This window comes from Bradysia coprophila, unplaced genomic scaffold (genome assembly GCF_014529535.1).
Source record: "Bradysia coprophila strain Holo2 unplaced genomic scaffold, BU_Bcop_v1 contig_110, whole genome shotgun sequence".
In the NCBI taxonomy this organism is placed as follows: domain Eukaryota; kingdom Metazoa; phylum Arthropoda; class Insecta; order Diptera; family Sciaridae; genus Bradysia; species Bradysia coprophila.
Genome location: NW_023503387.1, coordinates 335,213 through 362,053, shown reverse-complemented (window position 1 = coordinate 362,053; position 26,841 = coordinate 335,213). Strand labels below are relative to the sequence as shown.

The 26,841-nt window shown below is 36.2% G+C and overlaps 1 protein-coding gene across 2 annotated transcripts in view; it reads left to right on the top strand.

Annotated features, from left to right (window-relative positions):
• LOC119073038 (potassium voltage-gated channel protein Shaw-like) overlaps window positions 1–26,841 on the top strand; it is a 173,350-nt gene that overhangs the window by 120,541 nt on the left and 25,968 nt on the right. For both annotated transcript variants that reach the window (XM_037178356.1, XM_037178355.1), the window contains one exon: window positions 8,434–8,643. In XM_037178356.1, the coding sequence (XP_037034251.1) occupies window positions 8,434–8,643 (210 nt within the window). The remainder of the gene's footprint in view (window positions 1–8,433; window positions 8,644–26,841) is intronic.

Genomic DNA, 26,841 nt, shown 5'->3' with positions numbered 1-26,841 from the left:
TATATCTTCCAATTACAGTCGAACTCGTATATAGTAGATATACTCGAATATAGTCGATATCCTCGAATATAGTCGATATCCTCGAATATAGTCGATATCCTCGAATATAGTCGATATCCTCGAATATAGTCGATATCCTCGAATATAGTCGATATCCTCGAATATAGTCGATATCCTCTAATATAGTCGATATCCTCGAATATAGTCGATATCCTCGAATATAGTCGATATCCTCGAATATAGTCGATATCCTCGAATATAGTCGATATCCTCGAATATACAGTCGAAGAAATTTAGTTTTCGGGTTTTCCAAAGGTATTAATCTTATTTAACCCACACTTTATCCCACAACAATGGAATCCACAAATTTAAATTTAGTTAACTCAGCGGTCGGAATGACGGCGCTGCAGTCACGATTTCAAAATGTGATATAGGGTGGATAAACTAAATTTTAGTTTTGGTTACATTTTCTCTTGGTTTTTAATTATTACATCAGGCTTCTAAATTAAGAGTACCTTTATGCAATATAAACCGTTTGAGTTCGAAAAAAGATGTTTTGTATCAGTGAACGATATAGGAAAGCGTTCAGTACGTCTCAACATACAAAAGAACGTAAAATATAATTGTACATTTAGCCACCCTACGTCCGTCATCGCTTCTATTGTCTTCAAAAACATATTGTGTGCTTGTCATGATATGTATCAGACGTTTGTTTATTTATGTGTCTCATCTAAAATGCTGGCCAGCAAAATTTTGATCATTAAATTCAACGGCAAAATTGATCTAAATGTTAAAATAATTGTGAATAATAGTGAAGTTAATGTGGTTTTGTTTTCTCTTCATAAAGGAATTTGCATCAGTTCGATGTAAAGTGCGGAGCACCATTAGAAAAAAAAACTTGTCCCTGAAGAATGATCAAAAAGTTGCTGGACGCAGTAGCTACAATTAATGCTTTGCAGGATATAGAATAAAAATTAGAGAAACACCAAGAGCCGTCCATTTGAAATCTTCACAATCATCATTTCAACTAAAGGCTTTTTTTTTAAACGAAACGCAGATTCGGAACATTCTTTTTCGCCAAATTACAATTTGGCATAGGAAATAAATTCAACTCTTTGTATAAGTGAAGCTCATGAATGAGCTCAATCATGAAAACAGAATCTGGTCAGGAATAAGATAAGAATATGAATATATGACGAACTTCAAAGTTCCTGATTTATAATCCTGAGATGCCTGCTCATGCATATATGCGATTTACGATTTCCAAAGAATTTTAATATCAACTTTTAGACAAAATAACAATTTCCAAGTCTGTTTTCTATTTGATTTATTTGATGTATTTCCGACCTCGTTCTAGGGTAATAAAATTTTCTGTGGATTATTTGTAACTTCATGAAAATATTAAGATGGAAAACCTCAGAAACATTCACATAAAAATTATGCTTTCCTAACTAATGTTGAAATAGCCTTTTTGCACTCATTAGGAACTTAGGAAAATAACTACTGGGCAGTCGAGACGGTTTACTTGTAGTCCGAAATTATATTTTGGCTTCGTAGAACACAGATAAACACAAGAGAGAGGAATTATATGATATGCAGTACATACTGTCCCGTACAATCTTTTTCTAAATAAAAGTTATAGTCAAATCGACAATATTGTATTATTTGGCGATTTGTCATATTTTGGAGTTTCTTCACACTTTGGCGATTTTTCTTGACAATTCATCATATTTAGTTGATTTGTTAAATCATCAAGAAAAGTCTCAGAAGTGTGAAGAAACGCCATAAAGACAAATTTTCAATTCTCTATGATCCTTGGAGTTTCTTTACTCTTTGGCGATATTTCTTGGTTTTTCTTCACATTATTGCGATTTTTCTTGTTGATGTAACAAATCAACCATAATGATGAATTGCCAAGAAAAATCGATAGAGAAGAGAAGAAGAGAAAAACGCCAGAGTGTGAGGAAACGCCAAAGTGTAAAAATACGTTTTTGAAATGTCTCTACATTATCTTTCGTAAAATGATAGTGTCCTCGGTATCTTTCGTTAAAGTATGAATTCCCTAGGATCGAACAAGATGCCGTTACCTGACGTAAAATAAGAGTTTCCTTAGGATCGAACCAGGCAGCATTTCGTAACTTTTATAAAAGGATAGATTCACTAGCTTCGAACAAATACCGCCTTTTAGATAAATTTCGTAAAATGATAAATTTCCAAGGATTTGTTTAATCACCACGAAGAATCGCCAAAGTGTGAAGAAACGCAACAAAGACAAATTTATCATTCTTTGTTTTTGCCGGCGTTTCTTCATCCCTTGCCAATTTTTTATTTTTGGCGATTCTTCATGGGAATCATGATTAATGACGGCTACGAGCTTTAGCGAAAACGAATGAGATGTTCCGATCCGAATCTGCGAGCGAACTTCCGTTTCGTTAAAAAAAACCTTTAGTTGAAATGATGATGATGAAGATTTCAAATGGACGGCTCTTGGTGTTTCTCTAATTTTGATTCTATATCCTGCAAAGCATTAGTTGAAGCTATTGCGTCCAGCAACTTTTTGATCATTCTTCAGGGACAAGTTTTTTTTCTAATGGTGCTCCGCACTTTACATCGAACTGATGCAAATTCCTTTATGAAGAGAAAACAAAACCACATTCACTATTATTCACAATTATTTTAACATTTAGATCAATTTTGCCGTTGAATTTAATGATCAAAATTTTGCTGGCCAGCATTTTAGATGAGACACATAAATAAACAAACGTCTGATACATATCATGACAAGCACACAATATGTTTTTGAAGACAATAGAAGCGATGACGGACGTAGGGTGGCTAAATGTACAATTATATTTTACGTTCTTTTGTATGTTGAGACGTACTGAACGCTTTCCTATATCGTTCACTGATTCAAAACATCTTTTTTCAAACTCAAACGGTTTATATTGCATAAATTTACTCTTAATTTAGAAGCCTAAAATAATAATTAAAAACCAAGAGAAAATGTAGCTAAAACCAAAATTTAATTAGCCACCCTATATCACATTTTGAAATCGTGACTGCAGCGCTGTCATTGTGACCGTTGTGTTAACTAAATTTAAATTTGTGGATTCCATTGTTGTGGGATAAAGTGTGGGTTAAATAAGATTAATACCTTTGGAAAACCCGAAATCTAAATTTCCTCGACTGTAGTCGATATAATCGAATATAGTCGATATAATCGAATATAGTCGATATAATCGAATATAGTCGATATAATCGAATATAGTCGATATCCTCGAATATAGTCGATATCCTCGAATATAGTCGATATAATCGAATATAGTCGATATCCTCGAATATAGTCGATATAATCGAATATAGTCGATATCCTCGAATATAGTCGATATCCTCGAATATAGTCGATATCCTCGAATATAGTCGATATCCTCGAATATAGTCGATATCCTCGAATATAGTCGATATCCTCGAATTCTGTCGATATCCTCGAATTTTGTCGATATACTGGTCATCTCATAGTAGATATACTCGAATATAGTCGATATCCTCGAATATAGTCGATATCCTTGAATATATTCGATATCCTCGAATATATTCGATATCCTCGAATATAGTCGATATCCTCTAATATAGTCGATATAATCGAATATAGTCGATATCCTCTAATATAGTCGATATAATCGAATATAGTCGATATAATCGAATATAGTCGATATAATCGAATATAGTCGATATCCTCGAATATAGTCGATATCCTCGAATATAGTCGATATCCTCGAATATAGTCGATATCCTCGAATATAGTCGATATCCTCGAATATAGTCGATATAATCGAATATAGTCGATATCCTCGAATATAGTCGATATCCTCGAATATAGTCGATATCCTCGAATATAGTCGATATCCTCGAATTCTGTCGATATCCTCGAATTTTGTCGATATACTGGTCATCTCATAGTAGATATACTCGAATATAGTCGATATCATCGAATATAGTCGATATCCTCGAATATAGTCGATATCCTCGAATATAGTCGATATCCTCGAATATAGTCGATATCCTCGAATATAGTCGATATCATCGAATATAGTCGATATCCTCGAATATAGTCGATATCCTCGAATATAGTCGATATAATCGAATATAGTCGATATCCTCGAATATAGTCGATATCCTCGAATATAGTCGATATCCTCGAATATAGTCGATATCCTCGAATATAGTCGATATACTCGAATATAGTCGATATCCTCGAATATAGTCGTTATCCTCGAATTCTGTCGATACACTAGAATATAGTCATATCCTCGAATATAGTCGATATCCTCGAATATAGTCGATAGACTCGAATACTATCGATAGACTCGAATATAGTCGATATCCTCGAATTCTGTCGATATCCTCGAATTTTGTCGATATACTGGTCATCTCGTCATTTTTCCAATAATTTTTTTGACATTAGTTATTACTACAATTCGTTATTTTGGTGGGGTTATTTTGACCGAATACCCGGTCTTCCCACAACGGTGAGACCATACCCCGTCTCACGAAAACCGCAGAAGATGCCCTCGAAATTGTATAACCAATTTCGCAGGAAACTGCTGCGGTCTTCACACTACAGTCACGGTGGGGCTGAACGAATTTTAAATAAACATGTCGACTTCCATATCGGTTCTTTTCATATCTGAGTTAGTAGAGACATACTATACAACGGCACATGCTGCAGGCGCAACCGCTGAGACGTTTCTGAGAACTAGGAATATCGTCGCCTGGCCCAGCGGAAGTTGCTGGACCAGTGTTTGAAACTGGAATCGGTGGAGGGACAAATTCTAAGATCAACCATATAAAAATTATTACTAGTTTTCCATGGTCCTAAATTTGCTAGTAGCCCAACCTCGATGCAAAATCTTTATCATAAATAGTTCTTGCTGAGAATCATACATGGCATATTCGGTATCATTGGAAAGCTTAGACTTCATTATCAATGTGTTTCGTGTTTAAATTTGTCAACCGGCAAGGTATGGAAGTAACCAAAGTTCACCGAGGGTAACAAAAAAGTGACCTTTCTGAAAATGTACCAAAAGAGACCACTTTCAAAATTTTGTTATTGCCATTCGAAAGAGCACATTAACCTCATTCTAGAATCGCTATTACATTGCTGGGTTGGGCGCTTCGTCGTGGAGACATCTCCCCTTGAGGAAGGTGAAAGTGCGACTTTCAGCTTCTATTGCTCTGCGACCAAATGACCGAGAGTAATAATTTTTATATGGTTGATCTTAGAATCTGTCCCTCTACCGATTCCAGTTTCAAACACTGGTCCAGCAACTTCCGCTGGGCCAGGCGACGATATTCCTAGTTCTCAGAAACGGCTCAGCGGTTGCGCCTGCAGCATGTGCCGTTGTATAGTACATGTCTCCCCTAACTCAGATGTGAAAAGAACCGATATGGAAGTCGACATGTTTATTTAAAATTCGTTCAGCCCCACCGTGCAGTAAGACCATACCCTTCTTCTTCTTCTTCTTTTTCAGCCTGTTTCTATCCACTGCTGGATGTAGGCCTCTCCAACTTCTTTCCATTTCGTACGATCCATTGCCATTTGCTGCCAGTTTGTACCTGCAATATTCTTAATTCCGTTTGTCCATCTCTCTGGTGGTCTACCTATAGCTCGTCTTTTATATGGTCGCCAGTTCATGATCTTTTTGGTCCAACGTTCGTCTGTCCTTCTTGCAATATGTCCCGCCCATACCCCGCCTCACGAAAACCGCAGAAAATGTCCTCGAAATTGTATAACCAATTTCGCGGGAAACTGCTGCGGTCTTCCCACCACGGTGAGACCATACCCCGTCTCACGAAAACCGCAGAAGATGCCCTCGAAATTGTATAACCAATTTTGCGAGAAACTGCTGCGGTCTTCACACTACGGTGAGACCATACCCCGTCTCACGAAAACCGCAGAAGATGCCCTCGAAATTGTATAACCAATTTCGCGAGAAACTGCTGCGGTCTTCACACTACGGTGAGACCATACCCCGTCGCACGAAAACCGCAGAAGATGCCCTCGAAATTGTATAACCAATTTCGCTGTAAACTGCTGCGGTCTTCACACTACGGTGAGACCATACCCCGTCTCACGAAAACCGCAGAAGATGCCCTCGAAATTGTATAACCAATTTCGCTGGAAACTGCTGCGGTCTTCACACTACGGTGAGACCATACCCCGTCTCACGAAAACCGCAGAAGATGCCCTCGAAATTGTATAACCAATTTCGCGGGAAACTGCTGCAGTCCTCCTGCCACGGTGAGACCGTACCCCGGCTCATATTTCATCTAATATAACATATTTCGGTTTCGGCTACGTATTGGTAGCCGATAAAACGGAAAATGCACAATCTTATCGCTCTACGCAAAATGTCGCACAGTCTCACTCTACGCGTATGCGTGAAAGAGGTAAATTCGAGTACAAAGGGAATCATACTAACATATGAAACATGTGGAGCGTGTATTACGAAGAAAAATAGAAAGTTGCATGAGTATTGCTAAGTATGTTGAGTTGAGTGTATGTATGGATGTTTTTTGAACACAAATACCCAAAACATATCGCAAAGTTACGTAAATACCCTTTCTCGTACGAAATCTAACATTGCGGCTACATAAAGCTTCATTTCTGAGTGGTGACTTTAATAATTAATTTAAAGTGTCGAAATGTTTGAATTTCACCGCAGAAATGCTGCGACCTACGCACATCTGATTCTTTCTACTTTTACGATTTCTTATAATAACTAGGATGACCGACCAGAGCTGTTGTATAAGAAGCTGCCAAACAACTTTAGCACACCCATACACAGTACAAGTTGTATTAAATTTTCCGCTTATCGTTTTGTATTCGATAAAACATGAAATGTCAAAGTGTTTCCGCCCCAATGGGTACAAATTCACACAAAAGATAAATTAACAATTACCTCAGCATTACCTACAATTTTCGAAAGTAAAACAAGCAACGAAATAATTACTTTTAATTAATTTGAACACCAACAAAGGTAGATTTCGTATTTAAACTCATTATTTTCAGTCAAGAGTAACTGAGAGGGGATGGAAAAATGGTAGATGACATCGTAAACTTTGTTTGGCATACGGTTCAAATATTGACTCAGCAAATGTGAAGGAAATAAGCTCAGCATATAATAACAATTTCCATAATATATGGATGTAATACGAATCCAATTTAGGTGTGTTAGGTTAAATAAGTTAAAAAGACAAAATTTCATAGAATTCATTCGTCTCCGAATTTCAATCGCTGAGGATTAATTTCGTTATCTACGGGGGAAACGCTTCGAGATGATAAACATATTATTCCGCACAAACTTAGGGCTCACCATTTTTTTTACATTTTCGGGTCCCTTAACAAGTATGCAAAACTCAAGACTTCATTCACACGGAAAAGTACTTTCGGTTTTTCTTGTGGCGTAAATGACTATTGCACAAAACCAATTTACAAATTTTCTCCTTGTTTATATACTCATGTTAAAATGCACGCGAAATTGCCATGAGTACTTTTAGTCTCATTCAACTTACAGCTTTTAAAGAGAGATACAAAATCAAGCAGACATTTTTCAGATATTCTGTTTACAACTTTGTTCTACAGAATAATAATTTACATCAATTAAAAATAAGTTAAGTTCATGGTTTACATACATTTCCAAAAACAGAACGTTTACCTGAAAATGACTTGAAGGGCCTGATCGTTTGTCTTAGTCAAATTCAAACGTGCAAACAATAACGAAAATAAAACGAAATACTTGTCCAGTTAAGTTTTTCCCAAGAGTACCTTCTTTACCAGAAACTTATGACTAACCTTTCTATCAGATATTAAAGTTTTAAAATATTTCGAGACAAAATTCTTTCGTTGATGCATGAACAACTTTATCTAATTTAATTAATTAAAGCTAATAAGGATTTAATTACCACGCCCCTTCTCACTGGTTTATTCAGATCGTTTGTTCACTCAATTGTGAATGATACAACAACAGAGCTAATTAAATTATTCTCTTGCTCTCATTCCCTATATCACTTTTCTGTTGTTTTCACAAAAAAAAAATTAATGTAGCCAGGGACGCTGTTTCAGATCTTTCAGAACAAATAAGCGGGTAATGAAATATGTACGTTATACAAATGACACATAATACATACTCGGTGTGAGCTTTGCACCTGAATAAAAAAATCTGGTGAAAGTCAACGTATATCGAATATAAGAAAAATTAAAGGAATTACCCTATTTCCACATTGAGTGCGAGGGGCATAAGGTTGAGGTTAACGGATGCAAGTGTATTTTTAAATCGTAGCCGGAAAAACCGGGAATAAATGCAACAAGTTTTTCTCTTGACTACCTTGACTATACCTACCGAAGAGATATTTTTGTTTTTTTTCTCGTAGGATAATCCGGATAACCAATTTAAAAGCATACCACTTGGATTGTGGTGGGCCATCGTCACAATGACGACCGTTGGATACGGTGATATGGCACCGAAGACATATGTTGGAATGTTTGTTGGGGCTCTATGCGCACTGGCTGGTGTATTAACCATTGCATTGCCCGTACCAGTAATTGTCAGCAACTTTTCCATGTTCTATTCACACACACAGGTAAGATTTACTGTTTGTATGGCTGAAAACTGTTGCGTAACGATTAAAAATGCACAAATTAGACGATACGAAAGTATTTTTTTTCTGAAATTGACCTCGACGCAGATACAAATGTAACCCACAAACAATTTATATTTTCAGGTTGAGTAATCTGATAATCTCAGCTTATTAAAATTGATGATGTTCCGTTATTAAAAACGGAGATATTGACAAACTTGTGTACAAAATCAATTCATTTTTGATCTTCTTTTCTACGTTTCTATTGTTAAAATGCCACATTCATTTTTCACATAAAAGTCACCGATGATAGGCGATATCATTAACGACGGTATTCAGGTCGTTCTCACAGACGAAAGGAAAAATTATTTGAAATTATTGACTGAGAGGTTCTAACGCTGAGCTTTGTCTGAATGATTTTGTGACGCAATATTTTTTGGTACAGCTTCCGCGTTCGCATACTCCTCTCTCGGAGTTTTTAGCCCCGTACGAAGTACGAAGGGGCTTATAGGATTACGATGCCGTGTGTAATTGATGGAATTCGAAGCAGACGGTAAGGGCAAAGTGTTTGCCTATGTTCATAGATGACGAATCCGCAATAAAAATTTGGGCCGTCTGTCCGTCTGTCTGTCACGTCGATATCTTGAGTAAATCAAATCCGATTTCAAATTTTTTTTTTCCCTGAAAGATAGTCAAAATAGTGAGGCTAAGTTCGAAGATGGGCATATTCGGGTCGGCTCTTCGTGAGTTAGGGCCACCTAAGTGATTTAAGGTCTTTTGGTGATATTTATGGCAAAATAAACGATGGAAATGTAAATGACACGTCAAATGATAGGTATTGTCAATACCAATCCAGGAAAAAAAAGTTTTTTAAAATCGGGTGAGTGGACCGTGAGTTAGGGCCTTAGAAGTGAAAAGCTACTAGGGCCCTATGTGTATTTTACATAGAACTCAAGTAAATTTAATCCGTTTTTCGTAATTTTTGTTTCATTTGGAAGGTAATCGAACGCCGAATAGAAAGTTGTTGAAAAAAAAATTAAATTTGGGTCCTTGGACTAAGGCCACTACTAGGGCCCTATGTGTATTTTACATTGAACTCGAGTAAATTTCATTCGTTTTTCGTAATTTTTGTGTCATTTGGAAGGTAATCAAAGGCCGAATAGAATGTTGTTGAAAAAAATTAAATTTGGGTCCTCGGACTAAGGCCGCTACTAGGGCCCTATGCGTATTTTTCATACAACTCGAGTAAATTTCATCCGTTTTTCGTAATTTTTGTTTCATTTGAAAGATAATCGAACACCGAATGGAATGTTGTTGAAATAAAAAAAAAAAATGGGTCCTTGGACTAAGGCCGCTACTAGTGCCCTATGTGTATTTTACATATAACTCGAGCAAATTTCATCCGTTTTTCGTAATTTTTGTTTCATTTGGAAGGTAATCAAAGGCCGAATAGAATGTTGTTGAAAAAAAATTAAATTTGGGTCCTCGAACTAAGGCCGCTACTAGAGCCCTATGTGTATTTTACATATAACTCGAGCAAATTTCATCCGTTTTTCGTATTTTTTGTTTCATTTGGAAGGTAATCAAAGGCCGAATAGAATGTAGTTGAAAAAAAAAATAAATTTGGATCCTCGGACTGAGGCCGATACTAGGCCCTATGTGTATTTATACTCAATAAATTAAAATTTTAGGGCTATTTGAAATTTTTGTTTTATTTGAAAGGAACGTCGTACGGGGCTTCGTAATTGCGCTATGCGCAATTTCTAAGATGTACACATTACATAATAATTTTACTTTACCTACTTTAGCCGGCGCATAGGCTTACGGTCAAAGTAGGGTGACAGACGCACTAGGGTCACGTACGCAATAGATATACGGGTTTGTACGGGGCTCAGTCACAGCAAACGCTCCGACTGTTCTGATGGCTCGTTTTTTGTTAAATTACTACTATATTACAACATCAGACACAAAAACCACTTGTTATGAGTAATGTGAGTTTGTCGTGGCTGTGATGCCTCTGACTTCTTGTGTGTTTACATCCCGAGTAAAAAAAAAGTTCTCACAAACCCTAAATCGATCGAATTCAGACTTCTCACTGTCTCAGTGTAGTTGTATAAATTGTTGTATAAAGCTGATAACTGAGAATTCGTTTGATTTAGGTTTTTACTGTGGGACCTCGGGTTCTCCAGGATCGGCAAACTTGGCACATGAAGTGTCATTGCCAACATTTGTGTTCCATTGGTTAGTAATGTACTGTTCTTCCGTGATTACGAAAAGCTTTACCACACAAGAACTACACTTCATATTTAAATTAGCAACTGTCACTCTCAGTGAAACCTGAATGTTCTATACGTCTTAAATGGGAAAACGTACTAAAATTACCATGCGCGCACCTAACATGTAAAATTTGTACCGATTTCTATTGTAAACGCATTTTTAAACAATCAATAGAATATTCATTCTATACAGATATGCTATACAATTACGTCGTACCTTAGACCGTAATTTATGTGCATTGATTTTGAGTTGAAATTTTGAATGAGCATATTATTAATTTATGTTAATTATTACACCATACGCTGATTTTTGATTTTGTGCACATGATGTCTACTCCTCACTTGAATATTTGGTTTTACTTGATACTTGATTATGTTGGTCTATGAATATATTTTCTTTTGGCCATAAACACATAGGGAACAAGAACACTCCCCGGGTGAAAATTAAGGTCTCAGTGAGACTGTAAAATGAGCATGATCAACGGTCTCATTTCAGTCTCATTACGTTTTCAGTCTCATTTCATTCTCAATATTTTATTTCTTTGATGATTGTTGAACTTTGGCTGAACGAGACTGACCGAGTGGTATCGTTTTGAATATTTTACGAGAATGTAAGAGACCGACCGAGTGGTCTTTCTTAGATTATTTTTCGTTGGACTTTGGGAGACTGACCGAGTGGTCTCGTTTTGAATATTTTACGTGAATGTAAGAGACCAAACGAGTGGTCTTTCCTGGATTATTTTTCGTTGGACTTTAAGAGACTGACCGAGTGGTCTCGTTTTGAATATTTTACGAGAATGTAAGAGACCGACCGAGTGGTCTTTCTTAGATTATTTTTCGTTGGACTTTTGGAGACTGACCGAGTGGTCTCGTTTTGAATATTTTACGAGAATCTAAGAGACCAAACGAGTGGTTTTTCCTGGATTATTTTTCGTTTGATTTTGGGAGACTGACCGAGTGGTATCGTTTTGAATATTTTACGAGAATGTAAGAGACCGACCGAGTGGTCTTTCTTAGATTATTTTTCGTTGGACTTTGGGAGACTGACCGAGTGGTCTCGTTTTGAATATTTTACGTGAATGTAAGAGACCGACCGAGTGGTCTTTCTTAGATTATTTTTCGTTGGACTTTGGGAGACTGACCGAGTGGTCTCGTTTTGAATATTTTACGTGAATGTAAGAGACCAAACGAGTGGTCTTTCCTGGATTATTTTTCGTTGGACTTTGGGAGACTGACCGAGTGGTCTCGTTTTGAATATTTTACGAGAATGTAAGAGACCGACCGAGTGGTCTTTCTTAGATTATTTTTCGTTGGACTTTTGTAGACTGACCGAGTGGTCTCGTTTTGAATATTTTACGAGAATCTAAGAGACCAAACGAGTGGTTTTTCCTGGATTATTTTTCGTTTGACTTTGGGAGACTGACCGAGTGGTATCGTTTTGAATATTTTACGAGAATGTAAGAGACCGACCGAGTGGTCTTTCTTAGATTATTTTTCGTTGGACTTTGGGAGACTGACCGAGTGGTCTCGTTTTGAATATTTTACGTGAATGTAAGAGACCAAACGAGTGGTCTTTCCTGGATTATTTTTCGTTGGACTTTGGGAGACTGACCGAGAAGTCTCGTTTTGAATATTTTACGAGAATGTAAGAGACCGACCGAGTGGTCTTTCTTAGATTATTTTTCGTTGGACTTTGGGAGACTGACCGAGTGGTCTCGTTTTGAATATTTTACGTGAATGTAAGAGACCAAACGAGTGGTCTTTCTTAGATTATTTTTCGTTGGACTTTGGGAGACTGACCGAGTGGTCTCGTTTTGAATATTTTACGAGAATGTAAGAGACCAAACGAGTGGTCTTTCCTGGATTATTTTTCGTTGGACTTTGGGAGACTGACCGAGAAGTCTCGTTTTTGAAGATTTTACGCGAATGTAAGAGACCAAACGAGTGGTCTTTCCTGGATTATTTTTCGTTGGACTTTGGGAGACTGACCGAGTGGTCTCGTTTTGAATATTTTACGAGAATGTAAGAGACCGACCGAGTGGTCTTTCTTAGATTATTTTTCGTTGGACTTTGGGAGACTGACCGAGTGGTCTCGTTTTGAATATTTTACGAGAATGTAAGAGACCAAACGAGTGGTCTTTCCTGGATTATTTTTCGTTGGACTTTGGGAGACTGACCGAGTGGTCTCGTTTTGAATATTTTACGAGAATGTAAGAGACCGACCGAGTGGTCTTTCTTAGATTATTTTTCCTTGGACTTTGGGAGACTGACCGAGTGGTCTCGTTTTGAATATTTTACGCGAATGTAAGAGACCAAACGAGTGGTCTTTCCTGGATTATTTTTCGTTGGACTTTGGGAGACTGACCGAGAAGTCTCGTTTTGAATATTTTACGAGAATGTAAGAGACCGACCGAGTGGTCTTTCTTGGATTATTTTTCGTTGGACTTTGGGAGACTGACCGAGAAGTCTCGTTTTGAATATTTTACGAGAATGTAAGAGACCGACCGAGTGGTCTTTCTTGGATTATTTTTCGTTAGACTTTGGGAGACTGACCGAGAAGTCTCGTTTTGAATATTTTACGAGAATGTAAGAGACCGACCGAGTGGTCTTTCCTGGATTATTTTTCGTTGGACTTTGGGAGACTGACCGAGAAGTCTCGTTTTGAATATTTTACGAGAATGTAAGAGACCGACCGAGTGGTCTTTCCTGGATTATTTTTCGTTTTACTTTGGGAGACTGACCGAGAAATCTCGTATTGAATATTTTACGAGAATGTAAGAGACCGACCGAGTGGTCTTTCTTGGATTATTTTTCGTAGGACTTTAGGAGACTGACCGAGAAGTCTCGTTTATGAACATTTTACGAGAATGTAAGAGGCCGACCGAGTGGTCTTTCCTGGATTATTTTCGTTGGACTTGAGGAGACTGACCGAGAAGTCTCGTTTTGAATATTTTACGAGAATGAAAGAGACCGACCGAGTGGTCTTTCCTGGATTATTTTTCGTTGGACTTTGGGAGACTGACCGAGTGGTCTCGTTTTGAATATTTTACGAGAATGTAAGAGACCGACCGAGTGGTCTTTCTTGGATTATTTTCCGTTGGACTTTAGGAGACTGACCGAGAAGTCTCGTTTTTGAAAATTTTACGCGAATGAAAGAGATCGACCGAGTGGTCTTTCCTGGATTATTTTTCGTTGGACTTTGGGAGACTGACCGAGTGGTCTCACTTCAAGAAAATATTTTTTTGAAATACAGAGACCAAATCAGCAGTCTCATTTTTTTGAAATAGAAAACAACTGAGCGGTCGTTTTCAATATTTGACTCTGACCGACTGCAGAGACCTATGAGAGTTCTCTTTTGAACTTAACTTTTAATTATAAACGCAATTTTGTTTCTATCAAGTTTTGCTGCTGTGTTAGAAGAGTAATACGGGAGTTTTCATTTTTATCTGTCAAACTTTTATTACTTACATGATTTATTACTTTATTACTTTGATTAAAGGGTTGCCGCCTTTTATTGCTCATTAATTAATTTATTACTTTATATAAGCGGTAAATTTCCTTTATATCACCGCTTTATATTATAGGGTTGCCGCTTTTTATTGTCCCCTTAATTACTTTATATTACCGCTTTATATAAGTGGTAAAATTCCTTTATATCACCGCTTTATATACGCGGTCGATTTCCTTTATATACGGGGATACCGCGTCATATACGCGGTACATATACTTTTGTGTTATTTTCATTTATTCTAGGCGGCATAGTCAAAATACCTTTTACTTTAGGCGGTGTATATCCTTTGCAAAGACTATTCACCGTACAGTACGTACATATTCTTCATGCATAAGCGGTGTTTCTTCTATGTCCTTTGTATTGAATAGTCTGAGAGAATATCGGTTTTTTTCTTTTAAAGTCGGTGTATATTCTCAGATGTGTTCCTAGAAGGAAAAATTGCCTGTGGAATAGTTTCGTGTGAACATTGCTTCTTTCTCACATTTTTTGTGATATTTTCTGTATAAAAAGGACTCGGTGCAGAAGGAACAGCACAGTCTATTTCTGGAGAGAGCTGCGATAGGTTGTACTTGTGTTTTGGTTTTTTGTTGTTATTATTTTTTTGAATATTTTGCGAAGATAAAAAAGTAGTTGGTGTTGTCTTGCTGTCATCAAATTGTTTTTGTCTATATTTGAGTGACACCTGGCGCTGAGAGTTTCTGGTAGCTGAAAAAGGTTTACGAAAATATAAAATCTAATTCGTTGAGAGAAAAAATCGGGTTAGAAAAATTAATTAGAAGACTAATTAGGGTGAGCAAAACAAAAATCCATCCAAGAAAAATTTTGGTGGAAAAAATCTCACAAAACGATTCTAACAAGAAAAGAAAAAATCGCATCAGAAAACTATTTAAACTAATTTGTGTTGAAACATCTGACTGTGTAAAAAATGGATGCACGGTACGATCATCCTATTTGTGAAGAGGTCGATGCGCCCACTGAGAGAGAAGACTGGTTCAATGAGTACTGATTCTTGGAGGTTGACTTGACTGAATGTTCGTCTATATCAGAATCTGACATGAGGGCCTATTATGAAGAAATGGGTCGTGTCATGAATAAACTTATCCTGTGGGCGAAAATGGTGCTGTGCAGTGTATTGATGGTGAAAGTTGTACTGTAGGGGGTACTTCCGCGTGTACTGGCCAATCTGGTAATGTTGAAAATACGAATGCAGCTGTAGATTCGAGTGGTGCGCGGTTGAGTAACCTTTACGATTGTGCACCTACTACTGGCCTATATATATATATACCGGACAAGGAGTATTGAATATGCCTCATGAGAGAATGTCGGTTTTTTCTTTAAAAGTCGGTGCATATTCTCAGATGTGTCTTAGAAGGAAAAATTGCCTGTAGAATAGGTTCATGTGTTTGTTCTTTCTCATAGTCTTTGTGATATTTTCTGTATAAAAAAGACTCGGTGTGGTATGAAGACCCTATTCAAAGCACCTAGCAGGGTAATAGAGGATTTTACACGTCAAATAGAGTAGTTTTTTGATACCAATAATATCATTGCAGCCTAAATGGTAATTTTGCAATGACATTATGAAAAAAAGGTATGGAAATATTCACATACTGCGATTAAAGTACTACTTTATTTTTTTTCTATTACCCTGCTAGGGCTTTGGCCTATTTCTAGATGTGTTCTGTGAAGGAAAATTTGGTTTATGAATAGTTTCATGGGAACGATGGTCCCTTCTCACAGTTTTAATAATATTTTGTCTTAATAAGGCCTCTATGTCTTTTCTGTTGCGGCAATTTGTACTTGCCTTTTCGTTTGATTTCATAAATGTTGTTGTATTGTTATGTTTTTTGTGACAAGTGGAAAGCCAATAAAAATTAGCTGACAAAGCTTGCGGAGAAGTGACATTTAGTTGGAAAAATTTTGTAGGATCAGTTTCTATTGTATTTTCCTACATCATTGTGACTCGTATACAGCGCCGATATCGTCCATAGAACCATGGTTCTTTTTCTGAAACTGTGAGAAACTGTCTTTAAAATAAAAATATTTGAATATAAAACGACTCTGTGTAGGGAGATCGGTACAGTTTTGTTCTGGGGCTCGTAGAGTCAGGCTGTTTGCATTTTCACCAAACTAAAAAAAATCAGTGGTGAGAACGAGGCGTACGATTCTGACAATTTGGAAGGTATGGACAAATTTTCTGATTGCAAAGACTATATAACTGCACTACTATACAGACGATCAGTGAATATCCTGTTTTTCATAAGCTGTGTTTCTTCAATGTCTTTTGTATTGAATATTCTTGAAAGAATGTCAGTTTTTTTAATTCGGTACATATTCTCAGATGAAGGAAAAAAATGCCTGTGAATGTTTGTTCTTTCTTAGATTTTTTGTGATATTTTCTGTATAAAAAGGAGACGGTCCAGTATGAACAGCACAGCCTATTTCTGTGTTCTGTGAAGGAAAATTGAGTTTATGAATACATCCATGGGAACGATGGTTCTTTCTCACAGTTTCGACAATATTTTGACATAAAACGGACTCTATGTAGAAGGACCAGCACAGTCTATTTCTGTTGTGGCATGCTGTCCTTGCCTTCTTGATTGATTGTAGAATTGCTGTTGTCTTGTTACGTTTTTGTGACAAGTGGAAGTGGAGGGTCAATAAAAATAGGTTGACAAGGTTTACGGAGTGACATTTAGTTGCAAAATTTTTTTGTAGGATCAGTTTCTTTCGTATTTTTTCTACATCGTGACTCGTACACATCGCCGATATCGTCCATAGTTCCAAGTAAATAATGGTTCTTTTTTCTCCAACTGTGAGAAACTGTCTTTCAAATAGACATATTTGAATATGAAATGACCCTGTGTAGTGAGATCAGTACAGTTTTGTTCTGGGGTTCGTAGAGTCAGGTTGTTTGCATTTTTACGAAACTAAAAATATCAGTGGTGAAAACAAGGTGACAATTTGGAAGGTAAGAAGAAATTTTCTGTTGTAAAACCTTATGAAGAACGGTAAAAAGGGGGTACTGATGAAGGAACATCTTTCTAGACCTACACTTTGACCGTACTACAGCTGAGTCAACCACTGTAATCGCTTTGTTGAAATTGGTCAAAGATACAATGAATACCATTGTGCTGCAGCATTTCTTGGAAATCAATAATTCAGCAAAAAATCGGAAATTTAAAGTCTGCACAATGGACAAATTGGAGAATGTTATACTGTCGGAAAAGGATGAGTACGGCTTCATAATCAACCTTTCGTCATCGTATTCGCCCGGTACTCACTGGGTAGGACTTTATGTGGATAAAAATCGTAAAGGTTCATTTTGCGACAGCTTTGGATTTCCCCCATACATCTATGACATGACAGATTTTTTTATCAGAAATTGTTCAACTTTTGAATCAAACGAGCAACAGCTCCATCAACTTGAATCAAAAGTTTGTGGTATGTATGCTGCGTGTTTTGTCCTACATATGTCAAACGGTGGTTCAATGAAATCATTTATCGATAAGTTTTCTTTAGATTTACATCTTAATGACATTTTCATTAATAAGAATTTCAATTATTATATACAAAACTGTGTTGTCAGAAACTTTTTGGCACAAAAAAAAGCGGATCAAGCAATTAAGAAAAAAAAACTTAAGGAAAAAGATTAAGTTTTAAGTAGTGAAAAAATTTGATTCACAAAATTTTATTGGTAAAACTGTGTCAATAAAAAATCGGATATTGATTTACTGGTAAAATTGTACTTTATTAAAATGAAAACAAAGAAATTAATTAAAGAGCTTAACTGTTACATAATCACTGACAAGTAAATTATTTAAAAAAATCATTGTTGTAGTTGTTGGTGTTGTTCCAGATAAAATCTTAGTACTGCTACAACTTCGTCGTATGTGTATGTACCATCTTCATCGGCTGAGTCGGTAGCTTGACTTTCGGTAGATTCTGGTCCTCCTGAGTTATTGTCTCCTTTGTCTTCTTCTTCTGCATCCTCATCATCTTGATCACTTTCAGTACCAACATTGTCGCTTTCTTGATCACTATCGCATTCTTCAAGGTTCATTTTGCGACAGCTTTGGATTTCCCCCATACATCTATGACATGACAGATTTTTTTATCAGAAATTGTTCAACTTTTGAATCAAACGAGCAACAGCTCCATCAACTTGAATCAAAAGTTTGTGGTATGTATGCTGCGTGTTTTGTCCTACATATGTCAAACGGTGGTTCAATGAAATCATTTATCGATAAGTTTTCTTTAGATTTACATCTTAATGACATTTTCATTAATAAGAATTTCAATTATTATATACAAAACTGTGTTGTCAGAAACTTTTTGGCACAAAAAAAAGCGGATCAAGCAATTAAGAAAAAAAAACTTAAGGAAAAAGATTAAGTTTTAAGTAGTGAAAAAATTTGATTCACAAAATTTTATTGGTAAAACTGTGTCAATAAAAAATCGGATATTGATTTACTGGTAAAATTGTACTTTATTAAAATGAAAACAAAGAAATTAATTAAAGAGCTTAACTGTTACATAATCACTGACAAGTAAATTATTTAAAAAAATCATTGTTGTAGTTGTTGGTGTTGTTCCAGATAAAATCTTAGTACTGCTACAACTTCGTCGTATGTGTATGTACCATCTTCATCGGCTGAGTCGGTAGCTTGACTTTCGGTAGATTCTGGTCCTCCTGAGTTATTGTCTCCTTTGTCTTCTTCTTCTGCATCCTCATCATCTTGATCACTTTCAGTACCAACATTGTCGCTTTCTTGATCACTATCGCATTCTTCAACTTCTTCGTCACTGTCGTTTTGGATATATTCTGAATGTTTTCTAGAAATATGCCTTTTTAAGTTGTAAGTGGTGGCAAGAGCGCTCGAGCAATGCGGACAGGTTACAGCCATTCTTTATCTTTACTCGTCACCGTTTGGAGTAAAACTGAGGTAGTATTATTCTGGAACTTCTTATTTATTACAACGATGCTTATGAAACCGAAGAATTGCTTGAAGCTCTTTATATGTATAACTTTGGAGGTCTCTAAGAGTCCTATCGCGTAACATCCCGTTTCCAGTTGTCAAGTCTGTTTCGAACTGTTTTGTTTCATTTACTTTCAAAGTGTTATTCGCTGGATATACAATCAAAGGTGGTCTGCCCAGACGTCTAACATTGCGGGATGCTCGAGGTCTAGGATCGATCCATACGTTTTCAGGAGTACCGTACAAATATTGTACTTCAGGTTTAGTTACGTTTACGTGTTTCTCGTAGTGGTGAGAATATAAGTAGAAATGACTTATAAACTCTTCACCGCATATTGGACACTTCATTTTTCTTCGTGGAGCGTTGTGCCAGGTACAAAACCCAAAGTCCTATAATCTTTACAATTTTGTAAAGATTTTTATTTATATTAATATCCCGTTCTCGCTACTCTGTCAACTGTACCATACCTTATCATTGACTGAATCATATCTAGCTGTAACATTTCATTTATAGACAAATCTCCGCGATACTTGGTTTTTGCAACCCTATTTAGTGTTACTCTGAGATTTCACTAGTTTAGGATAAAATATTTTAGCACAGACGAGTTCAGTTAAATGTTTCAACCCCAGGCCTATCACTCCGACGGCTGAATGCCAATTTTTGTTTCTTAGCCAATCAATGAGAAACGCTAAGATGGCCTTTTTGTCGGCATTGTGTACGTCATCACTAGTACAGGCAGCTTTGTAAACTAGATCGTGTTCTTTCGCAATTAAGTCGTCACTATCAACCGGAGCCCCATTATTCAATTCATTGCCTGGACCAAGATATTTGTGCCCCGGAAACAAGAATATGTTACCAAATGTCATTCTCATCAGTCTTTAGTAGTTGAAGCTTTCATTATCTTTAACACTTTTTGTGTTAGAAAATTATTTTTCGAAACTTTTTTGTCAGAATTTTTTTTTTCAACATTTTTTTTTACAGAAAATTTTTTTGTCAATATTTTTTTGTCAGAATTTTTTTTTTCAACAATTTTTTTGTCAGATTTTCTTTTTTTTAAATATTTTTGTGTTTATTTTTCAACTCTTTTATGTCAAGTGAGAAGATTGCGCCGCAATGAATAAACTATGTGTGTGTTGTACACACACCGACGAATCACTCGGTAATGAGCTGCTGATTGATTGTAGCTCTTTATAAAATGAAACTTGTCCCCTTCCATCGTTGAAGAGGTCAAAGACCAACCCCGTCCCCCGGCCAATAATATATACACTCTTCAGGCATGTGGCCGGGGGACGGGGTTGGTCTTTGACCTCTTCAACGATGGAAGGGGACAAGTTTCATTTTATAAAGAGCTACAATCAATCAGCAGCTCATTACCGAGTGATTCGTCGGTGTGTGTACAACACACACATAGTTTATTCATTGCGGCGCAATCTTCTCACTTGACATAAAAGAGTTGAAAAATAAACACAAAAATATTAAAAAAAAAGAAAATCTGACAAAAAAATTGTTGAAAAAAAAAATTCTGACAAAAAAATATTGACAAAAAAAATTTCTGTCAAAAAAAATGTTGAAAAAAAAAATTCTGACAAAAAAGTTTCGAAAAATAATTTTCTAACACAAAAAGTGTTAAAGATAATGAAAGCTTCAACTACTAAAGACTGATGAGAATGACATTTGGTAACATATTCTTGTTTCCGGGGCACAAATATCTTGGTCCAGGCAATGAATTGAATAATGGGGCTCCGGTTGATAGTGACGACTTAATTGCGAAAGAACACGATCTAGTTTACAAAGCTGCCTGTACTAGTGATGACGTACACAATGCCGACAAAAAGGCCATCTTAGCGTTTCTCATTGATTGGCTAAGAAACAAAAATTGGCATTCAGCCGTCGGAGTGATAGGCCTGGGGTTGAAACATTTAACTGAACTCGTCTGTGCTAAAATATTTTATCCTAAACTAGTGAAATCTCAGAGTAACACTAAATAGGGTTGCAAAAACCAAGTATCGCGGAGATTTGTCTATAAATGAAATGTTACAGCTAGATATGATTCAGTCAATGATAAGGTATGGTACAGTTGACAGAGTAGCGAGAACGGGATATTAATATAAATAAAAATCTTTACAAAATTGTAAAGATTATAGGACTTTGGGTTTTGTACCTGGCACAACGCTCCACGAAGAAAAATGAAGTGTCCAATATGCGGTGAAGAGTTTATAAGTCATTTCTACTTATATTCTAACCACTACGAGAAACACGTAAACGTTACTAAACCTGAAGTACAATATTTGTACGGTACTCCTGAAAACGTATGGATCGATCCTAGACCTCGAGCATCCCGCAATGTTAGACGTCTGGGCAGACCACCTTTGATTGTATATCCAGCGAATAACACTTTGAAAGTAAATGAAACAAAACAGTTCGAAACAGACTTGACAACTGGAAACGGGATGTTACGCGATAGGACTCTTAGAGACCTCCAAAGTTATACATATAAAGAGCTTCAAGCAATTCTTCGGTTTCATAAGCATCGTTGTAATAAATAAGAAGTTCCAGAATAATACTACCTCAGTTTTACTCCAAACGGTGACGAGTAAAGATAAAGAATGGCTGTAACCTGTCCGCATTGCTCGAGCGCTCTTGCCACCACTTACAACTTAAAAAGGCATATTTCTAGAAAACATTCAGAATATATCCAAAACGACAGTGACGAAGAAGTTGAAGAATGCGATAGTGATCAAGAAAGCGACAATGTTGGTACTGAAAGTGATCAAGATGATGAGGATGCAGAAGAAGAAGACAAAGGAGACAATAACTCAGGAGGACCAGAATCTACCGAAAGTCAAGCTACCGACTCAGCCGATGAAGATGGTACATACACATACGACGAAGTTGTAGCAGTACTAAGATTTTATCTGGAACAACACCAACAACTACAACAATGATTTTTTTAAATAATTTACTTGTCAGTGATTATGTAACAGTTAAGCTCTTTAATTAATTTCTTTGTTTTCATTTTAATAAAGTACAATTTTACCAGTAAATCAATATCCGATTTTTTATTGACACAGTTTTACCAATAAAATTTTGTGAATCAAATTTTTTCACTACTTAAAACTTAATCTTTTTCCTTAAGTTTTTTTTTCTTAATTGCTTGATCCGCTTTTTTTGTGCCAAAAAGTTTCTGACAACACAGTTTTGTATATAATAATTGAAATTCTTATTAATGAAAATGTCATTAAGATGTAAATCTAAAGAAAACTTATCGATAAATGATTTCATTGAACCACCGTTTGACATATGTAGGACAAAACACGCAGCATACATACCACAAACTTTTGATTCAAGTTGATGGAGCTGTTGCTCGTTTGATTCAAAAGTTGAACAATTTCTGATAAAAAAATCTGTCATGTCATAGATGTATGGGGGAAATCCAAAGCTGTCGCAAAATGAACCTTTACGATTTTTATCCACATAAAGTCCTACCCAGTGAGTACCGGGCGAATACGATGACGAAAGGTTGATTATGAAGCCGTACTCATCCTTTTCCGACAGTATAACATTCTCCAATTTGTCCATTGTGCAGACTTTAAATTTCCGATTTTTTGCTGAATTATTGATTTCCAAGAAATGCTGCAGCACAATGGTATTCATTGTATCTTTGACCAATTTCAACAAAGCGATTACAGTGGTTGACTCAGCTGTAGTACGGTCAAAGTGTAGGTCTAGAAAGATGTTCCTTCATCAGTACCCCCTTTTTACCGTTCTTCATAAGGTTTTACAACAGAAAATTTCTTCTTACCTTCCAAATTGTCACCTTGTTTTCACCACTGATATTTTTAGTTTCGTAAAAATGCAAACAACCTGACTCTACGAACCCCAGAACAAAACTGTACTGATCTCACTACACAGGGTCATTTCATATTCAAATATGTCTATTTGAAAGACAGTTTCTCACAGTTGGAGAAAAAAGAACCATTATTTACTTGGAACTATGGACGATATCGGCGATGTGTACGAGTCACGATGTAGAAAAAATACGAAAGAAACTGATCCTACAAAAAAATTTTGCAACTAAATGTCACTCCGTAAACCTTGTCAACCTATTTTTATTGACCCTCCACTTCCACTTGTCACAAAAACGTAACAAGACAACAGCAATTCTACAATCAATCAAGAAGGCAAGGACAGCATGCCACAACAGAAATAGACTGTGCTGGTCCTTCTACATAGAGTCCGTTTTATGTCAAAATATTGTCGAAACTGTGAGAAAGAACCATCGTTCCCATGGATGTATTCATAAACTCAATTTTCCTTCACAGAACACAGAAATAGGCTGTGCTGTTCATACTGGACCGTCTCCTTTTTATACAGAAAATATCACAAAAAATCTAAGAAAGAACAAACATTCACAGGCATTTTTTTTCTTCATCTGAGAATATGTACCGAATTAAAAAAACTGACATTCTTTCAAGAATATTCAATACAAAAGACATTGAAGAAACACAGCTTATGAAAAACAGGATATTCACTGATCGTCTGTATAGTAGTGCAGTTATATAGTCTTTGCAATCAGAAAATTTGTCCATACCTTCCAAATTGTCAGAATCGTACGCCTCGTTCTCACCACTGATTTTTTTTAGTTTGGTGAAAATGCAAACAGCCTGACTCTACGAGCCCCAGAACAAAACTGTACCGATCTCCCTACACAGAGTCGTTTTATATTCAAATATTTTTATTTTAAAGACAGTTTCTCACAGTTTCAGAAAAAGAACCATGGTTCTATGGACGATATCGGCGCTGTATACGAGTCACAATGATGTAGGAAAATACAATAGAAACTGATCCTACAAAATTTTTCCAACTAAATGTCACTTCTCCGCAAGCTTTGTCAGCTAATTTTTATTGGCTTTCCACTTGTCACAAAAAACATAACAATACAACAACATTTATGAAATCAAACGAAAAGGCAAGTACAAATTGCCGCAACAGAAAAGACATAGAGGCCTTATTAAGACAAAATATTATTAAAACTGTGAGAAGGGACCATCGTTCCCATGAAACTATTCATAAACCAAATTTTCCTTCACAGAACACATCTAGAAATAGGCCAAAGCCCCTAGCAGGGTAATAGAAAAAAAATAAAGTAGTACTTTAATCGCAGTATGTGAATATTTCCATACCTTTTTTTCATAATGTCATTGCAAAATTACCATTAAGGCTGCAATGATATTATTGGTATCAAAAAACTACTCTATTTGACGTGTAAAATCCTCTATTACCCTGCTAGGTGCTTTGAATAGGGTCTTCATACCACACCGAGTCTTTTTTATACAGAAAATATCACAAAGACTATGAGAAAGAACAAACACATGAACCTATTCTACAGGCAATTTTTCCTTCTAAGACACATCTGAGAATATGCACCGACTTTTAAAGAAAAAACCGACATTCTCTCATGAGGCATATTCAATACTCCTTGTCCGGTATATATATATATAGGCCAGTAGTAGGTGCACAATCGTAAAGGTTACTCAACCGCGCACCACTCGAATCTACAGCTGCATTCGTATTTTCAACATTACCAGATTGGCCAGTTCACGCGGAAGTACCCCCTACAGTACAACTTTCACCATCAATACACTGCACAGCACCATTTTCGCCCACAGGATAAGTTTATTCATGACACGACCCATTTCTTCATAATAGGCCCTCATGTCAGATTCTGATATAGACGAACATTCAGTCAAGTCAACCTCCAAGAATCAGTACTCATTGAACCAGTCTTCTCTCTCAGTGGGCGCATCGACCTCTTCACAAATAGGATGATCGTACCGTGCATCCATTTTTTACACAGTTAGATGTTTCAACACAAATTAGTTTAAATAGTTTTCTGATGCGATTTTTTCTTTTCTTGTTAGAATCGTTTTGTGAGATTTTTTCCACCAAAATTTTTCTTGGATGGATTTTTGTTTTGCTCACCCTAATTAGTCTTCTAATTAATTTTTCTAACCCGATTTTTTCTCTCAACGAATTAGATTTTATATTTTCGTAAACCTTTTTCAGCTACCAGAAACTCTCAGCGCCAGGTGTCACTCAAATATAGACAAAAACAATTTGATGACAGCAAGACAACACCAACTACTTTTTTATCTTCGCAAAATATTCAAAAAAATAATAACAACAAAAAACCAAAACACAAGTACAACCTATCGCAGCTCTCTCCAGAAATAGACTGTGCTGTTCCTTCTGCACCGAGTCCTTTTTATACAGAAAATATCACAAAAAATGTGAGAAAGAAGCAATGTTCACACGAAACTATTCCACAGGCAATTTTTCCTTCTAGGAACACATCTGAGAATATACACCGACTTTAAAAGAAAAAAACCGATATTCTCTCAGACTATTCAATACAAAGGACATAGAAGAAACACCGCTTATGCATGAAGAATATGTACGTACTGTACGGTGAATAGTCTTTGCAAAGGATATACACCGCCTAAAGTAAAAGGTATTTTGACTATGCCGCCTAGAATAAATGAAAATAACACAAAAGTATATGTACCGCGTATATGACGCGGTATCCCCGTATATAAAGGAAATCGACCGCGTATATAAAGCGGTGATATAAAGGAATTTTACCACTTATATAAAGCGGTAATATAAAGTAATTAAGGGGACAATAAAAAGCGGCAACCCTATAATATAAAGCGGTGATATAAAGGAAATTTACCGCTTATATAAAGTAATAAATTAATTAATGAGCAATAAAAGGCGGCAACCCTTTAATCAAAGTAATAAAGTAATAAATCATGTAAGTAATAAAAGTTTGACAGATAAAAATGAAAACTCCCGTATTACTCTTCTTGTGTTTGCATCGAGTTCTGTGAACAAGTAGCCATTTCGACGGCGTATTTATTTTGATCAGCTGGTATTGGTTTCGTAACTATTTTCTAAAAAACTTTATTACTCACATCATTACTGTATCATTAGTCTCATAAATAATTTAAATAATTAGGTAAAATAAAAGTTTAGTTCTAAAGAGAACTCTCAAAGGTCTCTACAGTGGATCGGAGTCAAAGTATGTCAAAAATTGAAACAGTTGGCCTCTGCATTTAAAAAAAATATGTTCTTAAAATGAGACCACTCAGTTGGTCTCTGCATTTCGAAAAAATATGTTCTTGAAATGAGACATCTCAGTTGGTCTCTGCATTTCGAAAAAATATGTTCTCACTCGGTCAGTCTCATAAAGTCCAACGAAAAAAAAATCCAAGAGAGACCATTCGGTCGTTCGATTACATTCTCATAAAATATTCAAAAACGAGACTACTCCGCCAGTCTCATAAAGTCCAATGAAAAATAATCCGAAAAGACTACTCGTTCGGTCTCTTACATTCTCGTAAAATGTTCAAAAACGAAACTACTCGGCCGGTCTCA